This window comes from Phodopus roborovskii, unplaced genomic scaffold, assembly GCF_943737965.1.
Source record: "Phodopus roborovskii unplaced genomic scaffold, PHOROB, whole genome shotgun sequence".
Lineage (NCBI taxonomy): Eukaryota > Metazoa > Chordata > Mammalia > Rodentia > Cricetidae > Phodopus > Phodopus roborovskii.
The window spans coordinates 458,529-477,438 of NW_026126511.1; the positions used below are offsets into that span (position 1 = coordinate 458,529).

Consider the following 18,910-nt stretch of genomic DNA (forward strand, 5'->3'; position numbering starts at 1 on the left):
TTCTTGTAGTTCAGAGGACAGAAGAAAGTGAAATTTTGTTTGTTTTTATATTTTTTAATAATGTCACAAACAGATACGGTATTTACATCATATCCATCTCATATTCTATCACCTCTAACTCTTTTCATGTTACTCTACTTGTCCTTAATTTCATGACCATCTCTTCTTCAATTATTATTATTATATGTACACATATGTTTTTATAAATGCAGCCTGCTGAGTCTATTTCTCTCATAGCTTGCATCCATGTTCTCATGTATGTATGGGTGTGCACATGCATACTTAGGGCTGACTTGGAATTATATAATTTATCAGGGGCCTTGTCCCCACCCCTAGATGTAGAGCTATTGGTTGTTGATGGTGGCTAAGAGAAGAACCTGTTTTTAAAAATCTAAATCCATGCTCTACTTTTCTTTCTTCCTTCAACCTTACAGCCAAAAAAAAAAAAAAAAAAAAAGCTTAAGACATTGGAGTTGCTTATTAATTTTACCGTGAGCTAAAGCCAAATTTGGAATATACAATTTATATGCAATAAAAATAAAAAATAAATAAAAAGGAGAGTGAATAGTCTTGTGCATATTTTCTCCCAGATTTGAGCATATAAAATGGGCCTGGCAAGACAGTTGTTATATAAAAAACACCAGAAGAGATGATATGCCATCCGACAAGACTCACTTAGGAGGTTTATTGGAAGAGAAGAGAGGAGGAATAGAAAAAGAGGTAAAGGGGGACACAGACTGGTCCCCGGGGACAAGAATGGTGGAAAAGAGAGGTGGGTGGATGTGGGAAGGGCCCTTTTAAAAGGAAATGTAGTGTGCCCAGATGATGTTTAGTGGCTGCCGCTGAGGGTGTACCTTGTCAGAACCCTAAGGACAGGACAGTACAGATGCCTGAATATTAACAATGGACACAACTACATATCTCAGAGTTTAAGATTTCTCAAAAATAATCTCAAATGCTCAACGGCTGCAAATTCCTGTATTTTAAAACTTTTGCCCTAATAAAATAAATCTGTCTGTTTTTATTGGATAGCCTATCAAGAATTAGTGGCCCTTTCTTCTGACTCACTCTTTTCTTTCCCTTTTTCTAATGTCAAACTCCTTCTTATCTAACCCCTAATACTGGGGAAAAGTCAGGGTTTGCATGCATGGCCACATGTATGGATGTGCTGCGGAATAACTACAAAGGGCAAGTTCTAAGCCTATTATATGGCGATGGACTTCTACCTTTAAAGTAAAGGCTGCTTTTTACTCAGCCTGTCTTTGGTTTCATTTCTCTAATAAAATACCCAAGAGAAGCAACTGAGGGAAGAAGTCATTTATTTTCACCAACAGTTTTAGCAAAGATGCAGTTCATTATGACAAAGAAGAAATTTCACCAAGGAAGGCATGGCTTCCTGAGTATGAAACCAGAAAGTTTGTGTCAGCTATCTGACCACAGGCAGAACAGAAAGTGAGGCTATGTTCTCAACCTCCAAGGTGTGCTCCAAGTGATGCTATGATACACTTCCTCCAGTCAGTGTCCGCCTTCTATTGGTTTCATTCTGACACTCTCCCAAACAGCACCACCATCTGTAGACCAAGTGTTCAAACACATGAGTCCATGAGGACATTTTACATTCAAAGTCTATTAGTAACTGCATGTCACTTTAAAAGCAATCATAAATTTCAAGTTAGCAAATCCCTACTTCCTTTCTTGAACACTCTCAGGGCCAGGGCATCTGTTGCTTTGTGGGAGAGTTGGCTCTTTAGCCACTGGTCAGTTCAAAGTATTGCATTTATCCTATTGACTTTCACCTGGAGTTGGCAATGACCAAAGAGATACAACCTACATTCTTGATGTCAACATACTTTGTCCTAATTCTGTCTTCTGAGACAACATGCACACAAACATAAAAATCTATTTTCACTTGCATTGACCTCCCTATACTTCTGAAGATAACCTCTCAGCATCTTCAGAATAGACATTTTTAAAATATAAATATTCAAAGACCATCCTTATCAACTCAATACACCTCTAATCTGTTGGTGTTTGTCACTGTGTAATGCTACTAATCCCGAGTGGTCTGAGGAAACTCTAGTCTTTTTCCAGAGAAAGCTAGGTAGGCTAAGCAAGAAGTGAATTACAGGTTTTAATACCTTTATCACCACTCTCTTATCGTGTTCCTATCATATGAGTGACACCGTGGCACTGTATCTTAATTTTCTCTTCATCATAGTGAGGTTAATCATGTCACCTTCCTCAAAAATCTGTTGGATTATGTAATTTAATAGCAAAAAGCAAAACTATTAGAGTCGTTTCTGGCTCAAGTTACATGATCAAAAGATATAAGACATTGTTCTTATGACTAATTAAGGGATATCCCCTATCTGTTTATGTAGCTCATTGTCTTAGGACTGCCATCATAAGGTTGACTGCAGCTATGGGCAATTATCAGTAATCTGCTTTTGCTAGGAGTTACTTTTGGCATCTAGTAAGTAGCTAGAGAAAGTAGATGCAAAGCAAACTCCTACTCAACAAGCAGGTTAAACTCTATGGCTTCCACAAATACTCATAACTAGAACACAAATGAATCTCCCCTCTTATTTCCCACTGTGAACTGCTAAATCCCCTCTAAACTGTACAGTAAAGTTTTGTGAGTGATGTTCCATAAAGGACGAGCTGAAGAAAGCATTAGAGCCTGCCATTCATTTTAAGCCTCAGAAATTAAGCATGGTAGGGGGTTTGTCTTGTAATAATAAAATATGCAGAGGCTTTAGATTTCCAACAAGCATACATCTGGTCATGCCTGACTTCAAAATCCAGGATGAAATTTGCAGTTTTTCATGGAACCTGTGCACTGATTTCTAGGAATTTCTTACTGCTTTGAGCATCAGGATCAAATGTTTGTCCTCTCTGGTTGCACATGCCTATGCTGATTCTGATGAGAGGATATCTAAACACCTTCTTTTTGCTGCTCCTCCCCCTCTTGCTCTGTGGATCTGCAAGGAGTGGTACCAGTTAAGCAGTGTTTCTGTCACATAATCTCCTGCTTGGTGGGTATGGAAGGAATTTTAGTGGGGAGCAACTAAGATGTCTGCTCCTTCTTTACATGGAAGCATCTTTGAATTCTTAATCAATTCCACTTTCAATTGCCCAGACAGTCAATGCTACAAGTTCTGCGGAGATGTCTCAGTATTTCTAGATATGAACAGGCAATATGAGCCCTACTGCTGCTCTGAGATAGTTACTCAAACATGTGATCCTAATGCTTAGGAATGCACAGATCATCCTTATCTCAGGCAGCAATAGACTTTAATTTGTCCACTATCATGTATATTTTTCTTGAAAAAAATATGGTTAGGAATGTGCCTCCTGGTCCTAAAGCAAAACATGTACTAAGACCTTGAAAACACAATTTTCATGCCTTTGTCTTCAAGTTCTCAGTTCATCTCTCCACACTAATTTTTAAGAAACCCAGTGAGTCTACACACCAACTATCCTTGTTTTCCTGGTTAACGCAAAAGCCTGACTGAAAGATAACTTTCACAAAAAACATTTGACACCGACTTTTATTAAATGATAACACAATTTTATTGCAGTAGATGCCCCCCCAGCTTTAGTGTTATTCCTCTCCCCCCACATGGAAAGCTTTTGTTTCCCAGGGAAAGACGTTTCTGGAAAACCTATTAGGAGGTCCTCCTGTATGTCTAACTAGCTATTGAATGCCATCAATGAATCAAATGCCTGTTTTTCAAATTCTTTCAGTTTGTTTTCTGAAAGAAGTGAGTGATACTGTGCAGTATGGTTCTGTATTAAATTTAATACTTAAGCCTCAGTCTTATTTCTACATCCACACTGATTTTATAGTCATATACATAGTACAGAGAGCAAAATTGAACTATTTTAGTATATTCTCAGAGTTTTCTGTTTCTCCTTGTAATTCTGACAGTGTCTGACTGCAGTGTTTAAAGCTGCCAGTGAAGAAACATCTAAAGATCGTTGTTAACTTTTGATAGATTGGCTTCCTTATCCTAAATTAATTCCCATTAGTATATTGCACCAGGTCTTTGTTTTGAAACCTGTTTATTTACAATTTTTAAAATTTATTTTGGTTGTGGTGCTATGAGTCACACTTGAAGCTTTAGGCATGTTGACATGTACTTAATAATTATAACCTCATTAATACAAATTATTATCATTGTATATTGTTTCCTATCCAGCAATTATATATTTGCAAAACACTTGGCATATTTATAGATACAGATGGATAAACATCATATAAAATATTCTAAACAGATAGAAAGATAGATTAGAAAAATAGATAGATGATAGCAGGTAGATAGATGCAGATGATAACACTCCTATATACCTTTTTATTAAACAATAGTATTTTGATGTATGGAATACTTTTATAGACATGATCATATAATATTTTATCACAGATTAACATGGCTATCCAACTTAGTTTGTGTAAGCATATTCTATGATGTGTGCATTTTCTAGATTATATTTCAGTCACTAAATGACACACAATTTTCTTCATAGGCAATACATATATAAACGTGTATATATGTGAAGGTTTCACTGTATTTAATATTCCCATGTCCATCACTTCTAAAATTTGCTTGAGTCCTTTTATATTCCTTGTACCTGCAACTTTGAATATCTCTCATTACTGATCTCCAACCACAAAATCTAATTATGTGGTTGTGGGCCAGATTACACAATGTGAAATATTATACTAGTGGAATCATGAGGAATGTACAGTCTTGTTGAACACTCTGATCTTCTATCTGTAGATTCTTACTTTATGTACATCATCCTGTAGTGTAAGCACCACAGTTTGCTTATACATTCATTTACTGAATAGGTGTTTGGATTGTTTTCACCTTTAAGCTATTGTAAATAAAGCAGTTGTGAGCATTCACGTATGGTCCTATGTGCATACACATATTTATTATATGGGCTAATATATAGAAACATTATGTGATTGTAAAATGTATTATTGTTGAATATTTTAAGATATACAGCAAACCAACAGCCAACATTAAACTAAATGGAGAGAAACTGAAATATACTAAAATATTTCAACTTTGCTCTCTGTACTACGTGTATGACTATAAAATCAGTGGGTGGGGAATGGGATGGGAAGGGGGTTGGGGGGCATGGGAAGATGGGAGGGAGAGGGAACTGGGATCAATATGTAAAATAAGAAAAAAAAATAATAATGAAAGACATGTGAGTAACAAAATAACGCCCGCATATTTCCCTGAGAATTTGCCATCTTCTAGGCTCTTTCAGATCCCTGTTGCTATTTGTTGTCCCCTTACTTGTCCTAAAGGAGCTCCTTTAAAATTTCCTATGCTGAAGGTCTGCTGAAGACAGATTCTGCTGTGCAGAAACATTCCCTTTACCTTTGATTTTTAAGTGACATTTTCTTTGGGCTTAAAATCTTAAGACATTTTTTTTTCTTTCAACTAAAGGTTGCTCCATTGTCATATTGTTATAAACAAGAAATTTGCCTTTTTCATCTTTGTTCCTTTGTAGAGAAGTACCCTTCACATACCCCACAAAGTAATAAAAGCAAAAAACAAAGCAGATTGTTTCTTTATCTATGGTTTCAACTATTTAATTTTGTGCTGTAGTTGCTTTCCTTTCTTGACTTTTCTTTGGGTTCATATGATTGCTCCACTCTTCCTGCTGATAGTTTTCAATATTTTGGAAACTCCCAAGCTATTATTCCTCTTTGTATACACCACAGGCATGTCTGCTGCATGTGGGCTGCAGAACAGGACACAGAATCCTCTGGGACTGAACTTACACTTGGTTGTAAGTCTCCATGTGGGTGCTGAGATATAGATTGCATCCTCTGGAAAAGCATCAATTGCTCTTAATCACTGAGTCATCACTCCACCCCCAGACACATTGTAATTTTTATCACCATTTGGATTATTTGCTTGTTTGGGGAAGTGGCTGTTGTTGTTTTACTAAATCTCCATTATTTGATTTTACCAACAAAGACTTGGGAGCCAGATGCTGGTATGAAAGCCTGCTAGTTCAAGAGGCAGGAAAAGTACCAGTTGATCTTCCTCCTCTGTTAATATCCCAGAAAGATATTTCTCCTGTGTGGTTTCAAGCAAGACTCCTCCAACATATTGTCCCTCTGTTCTACTTCCTCTGCATTTCTCTCTCTTCTTCCACCTGACTCCCTCTTACTCTATGATTATTTCTTCTCATCTGTCAGCTGGTTGCTTGTTCTGCCTCTTGACCTATGGTTGACTTTATTTAAACTTTTTTAATAATATTCAAGCAGAAAGCTCCAGTATTAAAGGTGCTAGGGCTAAGCCACACCACAACCAGAAACAGGTTTTTCCAGTAAATGAAGCAATCTTGGGATTCACAGTGTGATCAAATATCCTGGAACAGCTAGTTGTCTTTCTAATAAGTATATGCAGAACTTTTCAATGTATGAATAATAGTTACATCCCTTTGTACACTTAGTTTGACATTATAAATCTAATAACTTACTTTGTTCAAAGTAATTTTAAATAAATTAATTTCTCTAAGTGTTATTGATCCTATCTGTGCTGATTTCCAAGCATAGATTTTTGCTTTTGTTGCTGACTGTTTTTTTTATTGGATTCTAAATATGTTGACCTCATCTTTTTGTGTGCTGAATGTCCTGAGATTGGTTGAGTCACTTAGATACAGTAAACAAGTGTGGGTATAGAGGTGTGTACAAATGAGTGGGCATATGTGTGTTCATACCAGAATGGAAGCCAGAGGACAATTTTAGGTGTTGTTCTAAGGTAATGTTTACCTTGGTTTTATTGAAATATGGTCTCTTGGCCTCTATTAATCCTACTTGCCAAGTAATATTAGATAAGAGATCAGAAAGTGTTGGCATTCACCTGTTTCCACCTATCCAGTTCAGGGATTACAAATACTGCTTGCCATATTCCCCTTTACTCCTTTATTTGCTTTAAATATGGGTTCAGGAAATCCAACTCAGGTCCTGATACTTTCATTGGGAGTATTGTGCAGTAGTTGGATGTTTTTCTCTGTTTTGTCTGATCCCACTGGACCAGTTTCTCTCCCTTTCTGGGTCCCTGAAGCTGCTTATGAACTAAAACCCTGAGGCTTAATAAATATAATTGTTTGGTCAATGACCCAGGCTTTTTACTGGCTAGGTCTTCATTATATATTAATCCATTTATATTAATATGTGTATTGGTATGAATCTTTGCCTTACCAGTAATGCTCCAGCATGTTACTTCTCTGGCAGTTACATGATGTCTCTCTAACTCTGCCTTCCTTCTCTCTACATTTTTGTTTGAATTTCCCACCTAGCTATATGTTTTTTAGCCATTGGCTGAAGCAGCTTTATCCAGAAACCAATAAAAGCAGCCACATTTGTAATATACAGAAAGGCATCCTACATCATTTTACTAACTGATTTGCCCTGATTTTTGTCAGCAATACATACTTAAAGATTCAATGTTTGTAATGTGAGACAGAATCGGGGATGAAGTTGAGTTTTTCATAATACTGAGGAAAAACAAGTATTTGTTCTTTGTCCATAACCCTTTGAATTGTGGTAATATTCAAAGTGGTCATGGTTCTCAGTCCTATGCCTCTAAGTCACCAATACCTATCATACATTTGGATAGCTTCTTTTCCAGCTTTAGGTTCCTCCAATGCTATCACTTACCAATCTTCAGCTGAGTGTTTGAGCAGATTCTCTGTGTCTCTTTTTAGCGCTCTGTGAGCTCCTCCAGTCTCCACAGGTGCTCATCTTCAACTGCTAACTCTAAAAAGAGCACCAATCCCTTTCTGGGTGTGCTTTCAAAAGTGATGCATTCTGCAGAGATGAGTTCTGCTTCTCCATTTCTTTAGAACTACTGACTTTCATTTCTAACAGTCAATATGCTGTATCAGTCAGTTTGCTGAGTTTATGTCTTTGTTATGGGATAGAATTGCTGTTCTTTACCCTCTACCCCCTTCTGTGCTCTGCCCACCCTCCTTTCCTACAATCCTCCTCCTCTTTCACTTCCTCATCCCCCTTCTATTCTTTTCTTCTTGTTCTTTTTATCTTCTCCTCTCCATCCCACCCTGCCATCTCTCTCCATCCTCCCCTTTCCCTTCTTTCCTCCTGCCTGCATACATTATTATTATACATAGCTTTGAATTTCATAGGCAAATGTTCACACATATATAAAGTACTTTAAGCACACCCCCTCCATTCCTGTCCAAACCACTCTTTTCTCCCCTTTCTTATCTCTTGGCTCTTCCATGTGTCTTTTTGTCCATCTAGACAGTTTCTTTTTAAGCTTTCATGTCATATACATGTCCATTATTTAGTATCTCTCCATAAAAATCTAAGGCACTTCGTGACTTTCTTAATACATCAACAGTGCTGTATAATTAAAATGTAAAATGAAAGTTGGCACCAATGTTTTTGAGGCACCGTTTAGTACTCCAAATTCTTACCTAGAAGGAACAATAAAAGCACACATACTAAAGGGTGTGCATAGAACTAAATAGCAACTGAAATGTCTTATGTTCTATTTATTTTTCCTGATCAAAGCACCTGGAAATTTAAGTAAAATGTCTACCTATTTGCTTAACCATCTGGGAAATATCCTCTTAATTCATTACAAAATAGTCCTCCCTAATATTTATGCTAATTTGGGGCCATATAAATGTTTCCTACAGTAGTCCTGAGTCTTTCAGGTTGTGGTGTTGTTGATACACTAACAAGGACTCTGTGGGTGAATGGCTGTGCTCCTGTCTGTGGCTGTTGCAGTTCATCTGAGAGATTCATCTACACATCGAAGAAGAAGGCCGAATGCATGGCTGCTCAGTTTTACATGTGCAGTCCAGTGTGAAGGGAAGACATGAATAGAATCACTCAAAACCTGGGAATTCCTGGCATAGTGAAACATCTGGAAAGTTCCTTTGAAATGCACTCATCTTCACGGGTTCCCCAGGCTCCCCAGTGTTGTCAGTGAGGAATAACCATTTTATTTAACTGTGGTCCAAGAATGCTGAACATTTTCACTTCGACAATCAGTATTTATAATTTAATACCTTTAAATTTGCAACTATAATTCACAAGAAATAAATCACTGTATCAAAGCACGATTAATACAGTTTTTATACTATGTTTATAAGGACGAATTAAGTTGTAAAAAAAAAGTTCCCATTATGGCTATTACATGGTTTAAACTGTAAGAATGGTAAGTGATGTGAGAGTTTTAATATGTCTTTAGAATGTTAGGATATTACAATTATAGAATCCTGGTAGGAAATAGTGTTGGAAAAGTGTTTTCAAGCAGAGATACAAAGACTTATTCAGCGCTCAAGCTTTCAGGTACTGGATATTTGGGAAGCTCTCAAGAGTTCAGCTTTAGCTCCTTGAAATGAGATAATCTGGGTTGTCTCTTGGAAATATGGAGTATATGTTAAGCAGGATTCTTGAATGTCATGTGTGTATATGAAGGTATGTATGCAGGTGTGTGTGCAGGTATGTATGCAAGTGTGTATGTGTGAGTTCCCTTGCTTGCTGAGGTGAGAGATTAAAAGAAGGTGTCTGGCTCTAGTACTCTTAACCTTCCTTTAAAACAGGATTTCTCAAAGAACCTTGATCTCGATATTTTTTTGCTATACTGGTGGCTAGCAAACCCCAAATGATAATCCTGTGTCTACCCTTACACAGACACTGGAGTTTGCCTGGCCATGCTTAGCGTTTGATATGGGTGTTGGGGATCTGAACTCAAATCTTCTTGCTTGTACTGTCTTCTCTCCAATGACTTCCTCAAGCCTATCCACCCTCCAAGGTCCTCATGCCTAGTTCTTATCCTATATTTTACTAAAAGATGATATATTTTAACAGAATATTTTTGGTAACTGTTTCCATTTCTATCTTCATGTTTATCTTTATATCAAATAGGCTTTTCTATTCAGATGCCTAAGTAAGATATTAAAAAATATTTTACCCAGAGAGATAGTTAGGGCTTGTATAGATATTTTTTAAAATAGTCAGAAAGTATACTTGATTCAATAAGTATACCCTAAGCATCTATCCTGTTCAAATCATGCTGATAGGAAATTATGAGTGCCATATTCAGGTATCAAGGAGTTCATAGTGTTTTATTAAACACATTAATTTAAATCCATTTACTGGTGACTATTTTACAGTCAATTCATAGTACAGAGATGGAAGGGTGCAATAGCTTTTCTTTCCAATGTAAAAAGGCAAAGCCAGCATCCCGATAACAAAAGTCAGGTTAACAAGAGAAAAGTATATCAGATATTTTAATTAAAATCTTACATGACATGGAATCCTCAGACATGAAAACCTGAGAACTTAGTGGAACCCATTTTCACCTTGATAAAGGATTGTTATATAGAAATGTGATTGGATAAAAAGGTACATACTAATGACAATAAATTGAAGTATGCAGTGAAAGTTTGTCTTCTTGGCCTCTCTGTTGAGCTCTTATTTCTTCTGAATATAATACAAACTTCTTTGGGATTATGGGTTTGAGGGAGACAGGAGTATGATCTTCTGGAGTTTTGTGGTTAAATTTGTGGGGGGAGAGTTTCTGAATTCTCCCACCCAGTTTGAAAGAGAAATTCTGGTTTATATGACTCGTTTTTAGGGTAGAAAGCCTGGGGCAAAGCAATGCTGGACACAGTTAAAGAGACCATGCTTTTGAGAACCTCCAAATCTCTTTTAGTTCACCCTGTCAAAGTACCATGCTTGGAAATTACATTCCAAGCCCTCAACAATTGAAAGCTCTTTTGAGAGTAAAACCAACATGCCCTGCTCAGCTTGATCCTGGAAATCTGACTGGGACAAGAAGAAAGGAAGGATGGACAGAAAGACATATGTACAGTAAATGTGGCATCAGGTAGGCTGTGGAACCCAGAACCTCAGTGCTGTAACACAGGAAGCAGGGTTAAGTAGTCTTCTTGGTAGATCTCCATAAGAGTGCAGTCTCTGACTGTAAGCATACAGAAGGAGGAAGCTGTTGTGGAATGCTTTCTGAACACTCAGCCAGCACTTGCCCATGAGAGGAGGAAGGGTTTGACAATGTCCATGGGTCTGAGGCATCAGAGTCCTTACTCATCATTAACACACATTCATGAATAACTTCATGTGCAACTTACTATTTCATTTGGTTTTGATTTTCACTTGTGAGGAACAAGTTAACGAACGAGAGTTTATTCTGTTTTGTATTTTAAGTGGATGCATTTCAACACATGGCATGCATAGTCAGGATGCAGTGAGTAAGCAGTAAGCTGTCTGTAACACCCCAAGGCCTGCTCGCTGTAACGCACTGTAACACACTTCCACCGTAAAAGTTCCTACTCCTAAAGTTTGAATAACCTCCTCAAACTACCACCAGGTGGGAAGGAAGTGTTTAGGCACATGAAATTATGGTTACATTTCCTAGCCAAACCACAAGGAATGAGTTCTCACAGCAGCATTGGGTCTAGATGTAGAAGAAAATGAATGCCATCACAAGAGATAATTGGAAGCATCCATAATATTTTGCATGGCTTAAATTGAAGTTATCATTGTCCTTAGTGCCTTTACCACACCCCTTTCCTCAGTCCTCTAGAAGTATCTAGAACATGGTTTATTTTTGTAGTGGGTTATATGATAATTTATAGCTTTGGGCAAGAGATTCACAATATTATTTTCTGCTACTAGGAGTGCCAAAATCTAATTAGATCTGCCATGTTTCACCATATAAATATTCTAGAAATTGATTTTAACCTGTGAAAAAAATGTGTGTCTGTTTTTATAGCTATGGAAGAGTCATGTTTAAGAGCTTCCACTGGTATCCAATGAGAAGCAGATGTATCACACATCAGCATAGAACATATGAGGTGAAATATCAGTATATTTTCTGTAAAAATATACATTCTAGTGTGCATTTTCCATGGTGAAGAGTAATTAAAAGCATGCATATCATTTCAAGGATTATCTTGGCTACTCCTTTTTCAATCTGCATATTGTAAGAAAACAGTCTCTGACAGTGATTGATTTAAATGAAGCCACTTCTGAGAGAGTAGTTGTTCTAATTAAAAACATTGGGTATTTTTCTCTCTGTCTTTAGGCATTTAGACTTATTTGCATATCTTTCAACTGTATGTGTTGAAGGAAATGCATTATAAAACATTTTTTTTCTTGATATAGACACACATTAGGTTTTGTTATTTCTGTTTTAATTAATGTTCAGAATCCTCTGCACAGGATATCTTCAAAACATTTTTAGTTAACTGAACTGGCATAGTAGGCAGAAAATTAATGAGAAAAGCAGAAGAATAGAAGAACTGAATAAAAAAGAATAAACTGTATTTTCTTAAAAAAAAACTAGATATTCTGAGTATATGGTGGTTTTTAGAGGAAAACATCTAACAATTTTGGGAATTGAAAATATTTTGAGTTTTTTTTTTTACATGAATAGCAAAAATATATAGATGTTAGACCTCAAACATTTACGTGTATTAGTTATTAATTTGGTTGTGAGTTGTAAGAGTTTGGGGAACATAGGCATTGAAAGCAAAAGTCTTTGTTCTTATGGGCCTAAATGTTAAATGCTAGAGAAATGTCATAAAACTACTTACTTCATCAATTTAATAAAAATGTGAGCACCTGTACAACCTTATTTGGTTCACACTAAGGATATTTGCATTGTTTAGTATGTCAGGACATAATATTTATTTAGAGTAAGCATTTGTTAATAAATATTTGCCAGTTGTCTCAACATTTTCAAACTATTGGCTGATTACATTGTAGATTTGAGCAGACTGCTTAGTTTTCATTTAAAAAAATGTATTTTAAACCCACAATCCCTTGATGAAGAATTTCATCTTAACTAAATGACATTTGACATTGCTAATTTTATGTTTGTATTTTCAATCCACACTGTATCCATGATTTTTTTTTCTCCTAAGTTATCCTAATGTTATTTCTAATGCATGCTATAATATATAAATCTGCCACACTGGGAGCACATACCTTTCAAGGCATGGTGAAGTGTTCATTGGAAATAACCAGTTGAGAATCACTGTCTCCAGGATAGCCCTTCAGAATCACAAGATGTGTCTGCCCAACTGCTTTAGGCTCCTGAAGACCCGATGTAACATGTAGCTGCCTGGAATTATCAATAGGAATCTATATATTAAATTATTAACAAGTATTAATTTACCTTTCATTTTCAGAAATAATAAAAAATTCAAAGAGCTTGCTATTGTGCCTTTGTACACTCTTAGGCAACCTTCTTTACATGCCCTTCATAGAGGTATACTTTTGTTATGGCTACCTGATGGGTCCTGTCCCCACTGGAAACTGTATAAGGCTTTCTTGATTTAGCTTAGATAATTGTTCCTCTTGTTCTGACATGAAGCATCATGTAGGTGAGTGGTCCAGCAGATGCTAGACCAAGATTTGTTGCAGCTATAGTGAAGGTCCTTATTTTCATTCTCCTAGTCAGTCTAGGAACTCAGGCTCTCTTTGCTTCACAGGGTGTTACTGACAGGGCTATTTTCTTCATCGTTCCTTGTCTTGCTATGATCATCAATTTTGGCTTTAGAGAGAAAGTTGTGCTTTGTTTTGAATTGTGATTGTCTGAAAGATGGACATTACATTATACTTTAAATGACCATGTCAGCTATGGATAATTTTATAAGTAATGAAAGGGAAAAAGGGTCATAAGGAACATTCTGTGCATCTGTAACTGTGAAAAATCAACTAACAAATGCTAACTTTAAGTATTTGTACCATTTGCCACACAGCAGGATATTTATATTTTGGGGTATATATGATTGCAATTTTAATTGCAAATGTGTATGAAATATTATTCTTACTTGTTGTTCATTAGCCATTAATAAATGTTACTGCAATCTCTACATTTCATTATAAAACTGACAAGCCTTTATTGTATAAAATTTATCAAAGAGTAAAAATGTTGACAAATACTTTCAAAATTCAGTATATTTAATATTATTTAATATTTTGGTATACTTTCTTTCCTATATTTTTTCCTATGATCTTTTAAGTTTTATTTTGACATATTCCCTTTTAATCATTTATGTTAGAGTATATCTTGAATTTAGAGATGTGGAAAGCATAACTACATGAGCGATGGTTTGGGACCCATCTAAAAATTTGCTAGCCATTGTCTTTTTTGGTTTTCATACTGTTCAAATTTTGACTCCTATTTGAAATCTATGGAATTACTGGATGTTTTGCTAGCCTCTTGTCAGTATTTAATCAACAAACACTCACTTTAGATCTTATTAATAATGACACACACTTTAACTTTATGTCACATACAGTTACCTTTGTGAGGTAGATACTATCATACAATTTTATCAGTAAGTATGGTATTATGATCTCAAATTACAAAAGAGAAAATGAGCATGTTTTAAGTAATATTTGAGACATAGATGTGGCTTGAAGTGTTTCTGTACATTTTATTGTATTTTAAATGCTCAAAATGAGTAATTTCTATTTCAAAAATATTTCCATTTAAAATTTAATTAAAGAGTCTTAAAAATTTCTATTAACCAATGTTTAAAAATAATGATAAATAACTCAAGAGATATGTTTGTTGGCATAGGGCTTGCTGAGAAATCCCAGGATGGTGAGGTATAAGGAGAGGAGAGGGTCAGCAGTGAAGAAGTACACTTAAGAGGCAGCCAGCTCAAGGGTGGATTATGAAAACGAGCCTCGGGGGTGTGGGGCTGATGGCATTCACATTGTAGTTAAGTCATGAGTAGAACCGCCTTTTGGCTGGAGTTGAAAATGGTCAAATTACAGCATAAATGGTACAGAAGGAGCCTCAAATGTGTGGTGCTGAATTTACAAACCTGGTGGGGATTCATGAGGATGGAGCAATAATTGGGAACTTGGGAACTTGTCCAGCTACGGAGTGGGATGGGTACAAACTTTCAAGGACTTTGATCTCTCACAACTACATTCTAGCTTTGTCCTTCATGTTCACCTGTGGATATGCAGGACAGAGGCGCAGCAATTGTGATGACAGAAATGGCACCACTTTTGTTTACTTACTTGATTTTTTTATTAAGCACTCTGACTTAAAGGAATTTAGTCTAATTGTTTCATTTGTAGAGGGCACATAGCCTTTACAGGGCAGACTGAGTGTTCATTCTCCACCTCCAGCATTGTAAATTCTGTGCCGTTTGTAAGATTTCTTAATTGCTCTATTTCTCAACTTCCTCATCTTTGAATTCACATCTGCAGTGGAGAAAGGGTGTGTTGAAAAATGAATGTGTGGTTGTATTTGCTTTAACTAATACATATTTAGAATTGTGGGATATGGAAAGGAGTTGGTAAAGGTAAAAATCATGATTTAGAATACATTGCATGAAAAAATCTATTAAAATGATTACTAATACTCAAGAAATGATTTATCTTAATTTTCAACCTTACTGGATTTCCTTATCTAAGAACTTGGTATGGAGGGCATGTTTCTGGTCCTATCTGCGAGGGAATTTCTGGAAAGGATTAACTGCAATGGAAGATATATTTTGAGTGTAGGCAATCCTATGGACTGGAGCCTTGATAGAATAAAATGATGAAAAAAAGATGAGAGAGTTATGAAATTTAGAAATTATTTGGTATGGAAGAGAGTATATATATAATACTACCTTAATAATCATTTAGATAGCTTTTTATGACCCTAGCCTTTTAAACACCTGTCTCCTGACTTGCTTGACACACTGATGTAATGATACCTCAATATTGTCTCATTTCCCAGAATGTTATTTGCGTCCAATTTATTCTCCTAGCTATGAAGCCAAAGTCCTCATTGCAGCTGTTTTCATAGAAACCGTCATTGGATTTTTTCCCCCAATTTTCAAAAGCTAATCAAAAATAAATAATAAACCCCAAATCAAAAGCCCAGAGTTTTTGTTTGGGGACAAATCTGCCTGTTTGGCCTGTATGCTGTTCTATTTGTCTGTTGGCTATTCTGTAGTTATTAAAGACTATGTGTTGAATTGTTCAGTAGCATCCTGTAATTTGGACAGCACAATCAAATTTGCATATCCCATTCAGCTGTCGTGGAGAGAAGCCTGTTGCCATGGTGAGATTTATGATGTCCATATCAGATAAATTCCCAAAATGAGGATGACCTTTGCAAAGCCACACGCAAATATCTATTGTCTTAGAGACAGCTAGCTTCTGTGAAACACTGAATTACCTTTTCTCATGCATTAAATGAGAAACCCACAGCACATGCTTTCCCCTTGTTACTGTAAACTTCCACCTCTCTCCGTGCCTGAAGTGCTTCAAGAATCAGATGCTATTGGTGGTCCTTCTCAGTTGTGTAGATGAAAAGCTTGTTTGTTTCATTTACAACTTAACCAGGACATTATCCTAGAGCTGACCCCTATGGAAATTAGTATATCATTTTGTTTTATTATTTTGTTTTGGTGCTGAGTGCGGCACAAGCAAACCACACATCGCAGCTCTGAGTCCAGTCTATTCCTCCCATGTTTTCTCATCCTTTTTCACTCTGAGTGCAGAAGTGGAATGTAGGACTCTTGTTTGCATCACATTTAAACAACACAAATCCTTCCATGCAAATTGGGGGTGGGGGGTCCAAACTAGGTATTTTACTAAAGATGTGCATCACACTTTAACATTTTTAAAATATAGTTTTCTCACATTAAAGGTCTGTCAATTTAAGAAAATAAAAAATTCTATTTAAAACCTTTAACAGTTTCTGAGTCAAAACTCTTGAACTTCCACCTTGAATGACCAAATTAGTTTATAACAATTACAGAGTAAAGTCATAATTAACTTAGCTTGACAGTCTAATGAACAATGTAAACATACACATTAATTTCATTAAACGGCCTATTTTCTGAAGTTTATTATGATACTTCCTATAATTTTAGTGGTTCATGACACAGATAAGTCTGAGAGATACAGATATACAACCTTTACAAAAGGTCTTCTGAAAAAGAAAGATATTTAAAAAAAAAAAAGAGGGGAAAACAATTCTCTCTTACAGCATTGTGAAGTTGATGTCCCCTGTGTTTGCCTTTCAGATCCCCAGCTCAAGGGCATAGTGACCAGGTTATATTGCAGGCAAGGGTACTACTTGCAGATGCACCCCGATGGAGCTCTCGACGGAACCAAGGATGACAGCACCAATTCCAGTAAGTGACCGACTGAGTCTGCTACTCAAATGGCTTTGTGAGATGCATTTGTAAGTGCTTGGTTCTGTTGGTTTTTTCTAGTTGCCTGCTACAATGCATGTATCATTTCACTGAGACCTGTATTACAAAAAATAAAAGATCCAGAGAGTGATATTGTGGTTCAAACTTCAAGCTGAATATCAGAGAAGTCAGTAGATCTTACCTCTTCTACCAAGCTGAAATGGCAATCCTGTCTCCATGACTACTCTGAGGCAAAAGCTCTGAGTTCCTGGCTCCTGCCATATCTCCATCCAGCCATATCTCTCTGTTTACACCTCCCTAGTGCTGGGATTAAAAGGCGTGTGATCCCACGTGCTGAGATCTCCTTTGTGTGAGCTGTTTCTTTTTAGAACTGGATCAATTTCATTTATCTAAGTGTGACTTTGAACTAACAGAGATCCATCTACATCTGCCTCCCAAGTGGTGGGATTAAAGGTGTGTACCACCACGCCACTGCTTTGCTTCTATAGCTAACTAGTGTGGCTGCTTTACTATTTTGATCTCCAGTGGCTTTAATAAATCATAAACAATATATCACCACAGAGACCACATGTGCGAAGGTATTAATGCAGACAAGTCACCTGTGGTGTTAAACTGAGTATATTTTCTTTTGCTTATATAGCATATAGTGATTTTGTCAAGAACATTACTTTCTGTCTCCTCATCATAACAGTTAGGCATACTAATGCATCGATGTAGAAGTTAATGTACTTCTAATGGAGAGGATATTAAGGCTATGTGCATGTAAATACATTGCACAAAACATTTAATTACCTTATTCAATAGCATCTGCTCATTAATTTAAAATCTATGTATCTTACATTTATATTCCAGCTTTTGATTTCCTCTAATTTCACAAGAGTTCTAACACACACACACACACACACACACACACACACACACACACACACACCTTTTAGTCTTTTACTACTGGGCTAGGTAAATGAAAAAACTGATACAAGATATAAAACTCTGAGGTCATGAGCAAAGATGGCTGCCTATCCACTTACCTTTACTATTTATAATAAATTATAATCCATTAAAAGAAAAGAAGACCTGATACATGTAATGGAATCATTAGCCCTTCTTTTTAAGTCTGACTCATCAAGTTCTCAGGCACAAATTTTGAGGACAATTGATGATATGGAATAAGTTGTTTTACACATGATGCCTCTATGTGAAATAATATTAGTAATTTTCTGTTTCCTTTTGTCTTAAGTGAGCTGAGGTTTATGACTAATGCATTTACTAGTTTGGGGAGTGTTGCTTCATTTCCTTCATGATATATATATATATATATATATATATATATATGTATGTATGTATGTATGTATGTATATATGTGTGTGTATTTGTGTGTGTGCATATATATGTATGTGTTTTGAAATATTAATCTTTCTTGCCATTTTGTTTTCCATTTTTAACCTTGAAAATGTCCCCTAGATTATTGCTCCTTGATTTATTTGTATCTTTTTTATTATTTGGGAAAAGAAGGAAAAAATAATTCAGGTACTTGGGGGAAAGAAAACAAAGATTAGCAGAGATCATATAAATACAATGCTTCTTATATAAGATTAGAGATTGAGTGGTATTATCTGCACAAATCATGATAAAAGTTTTAAAGGAAGAAATATAAAAGCTGCAACTAAAGGAAAGTTGCCTCTCTGGACTTCATTCTCCT

At 36.1% G+C, this 18,910-nt stretch overlaps 1 protein-coding gene across 2 annotated transcripts in view; it reads left to right on the top strand.

Annotated features, from left to right (window-relative positions):
• Positions 1-18,910, top strand: part of Fgf14 (fibroblast growth factor 14) — a 488,049-nt gene that overhangs the window by 347,741 nt on the left and 121,398 nt on the right. For both annotated transcript variants that reach the window (XM_051195185.1, XM_051195186.1), the window contains exon 2: positions 17,080-17,190. In XM_051195185.1, the coding sequence (XP_051051142.1) occupies positions 17,080-17,190 (111 nt within the window). The remainder of the gene's footprint in view (positions 1-17,079; positions 17,191-18,910) is intronic.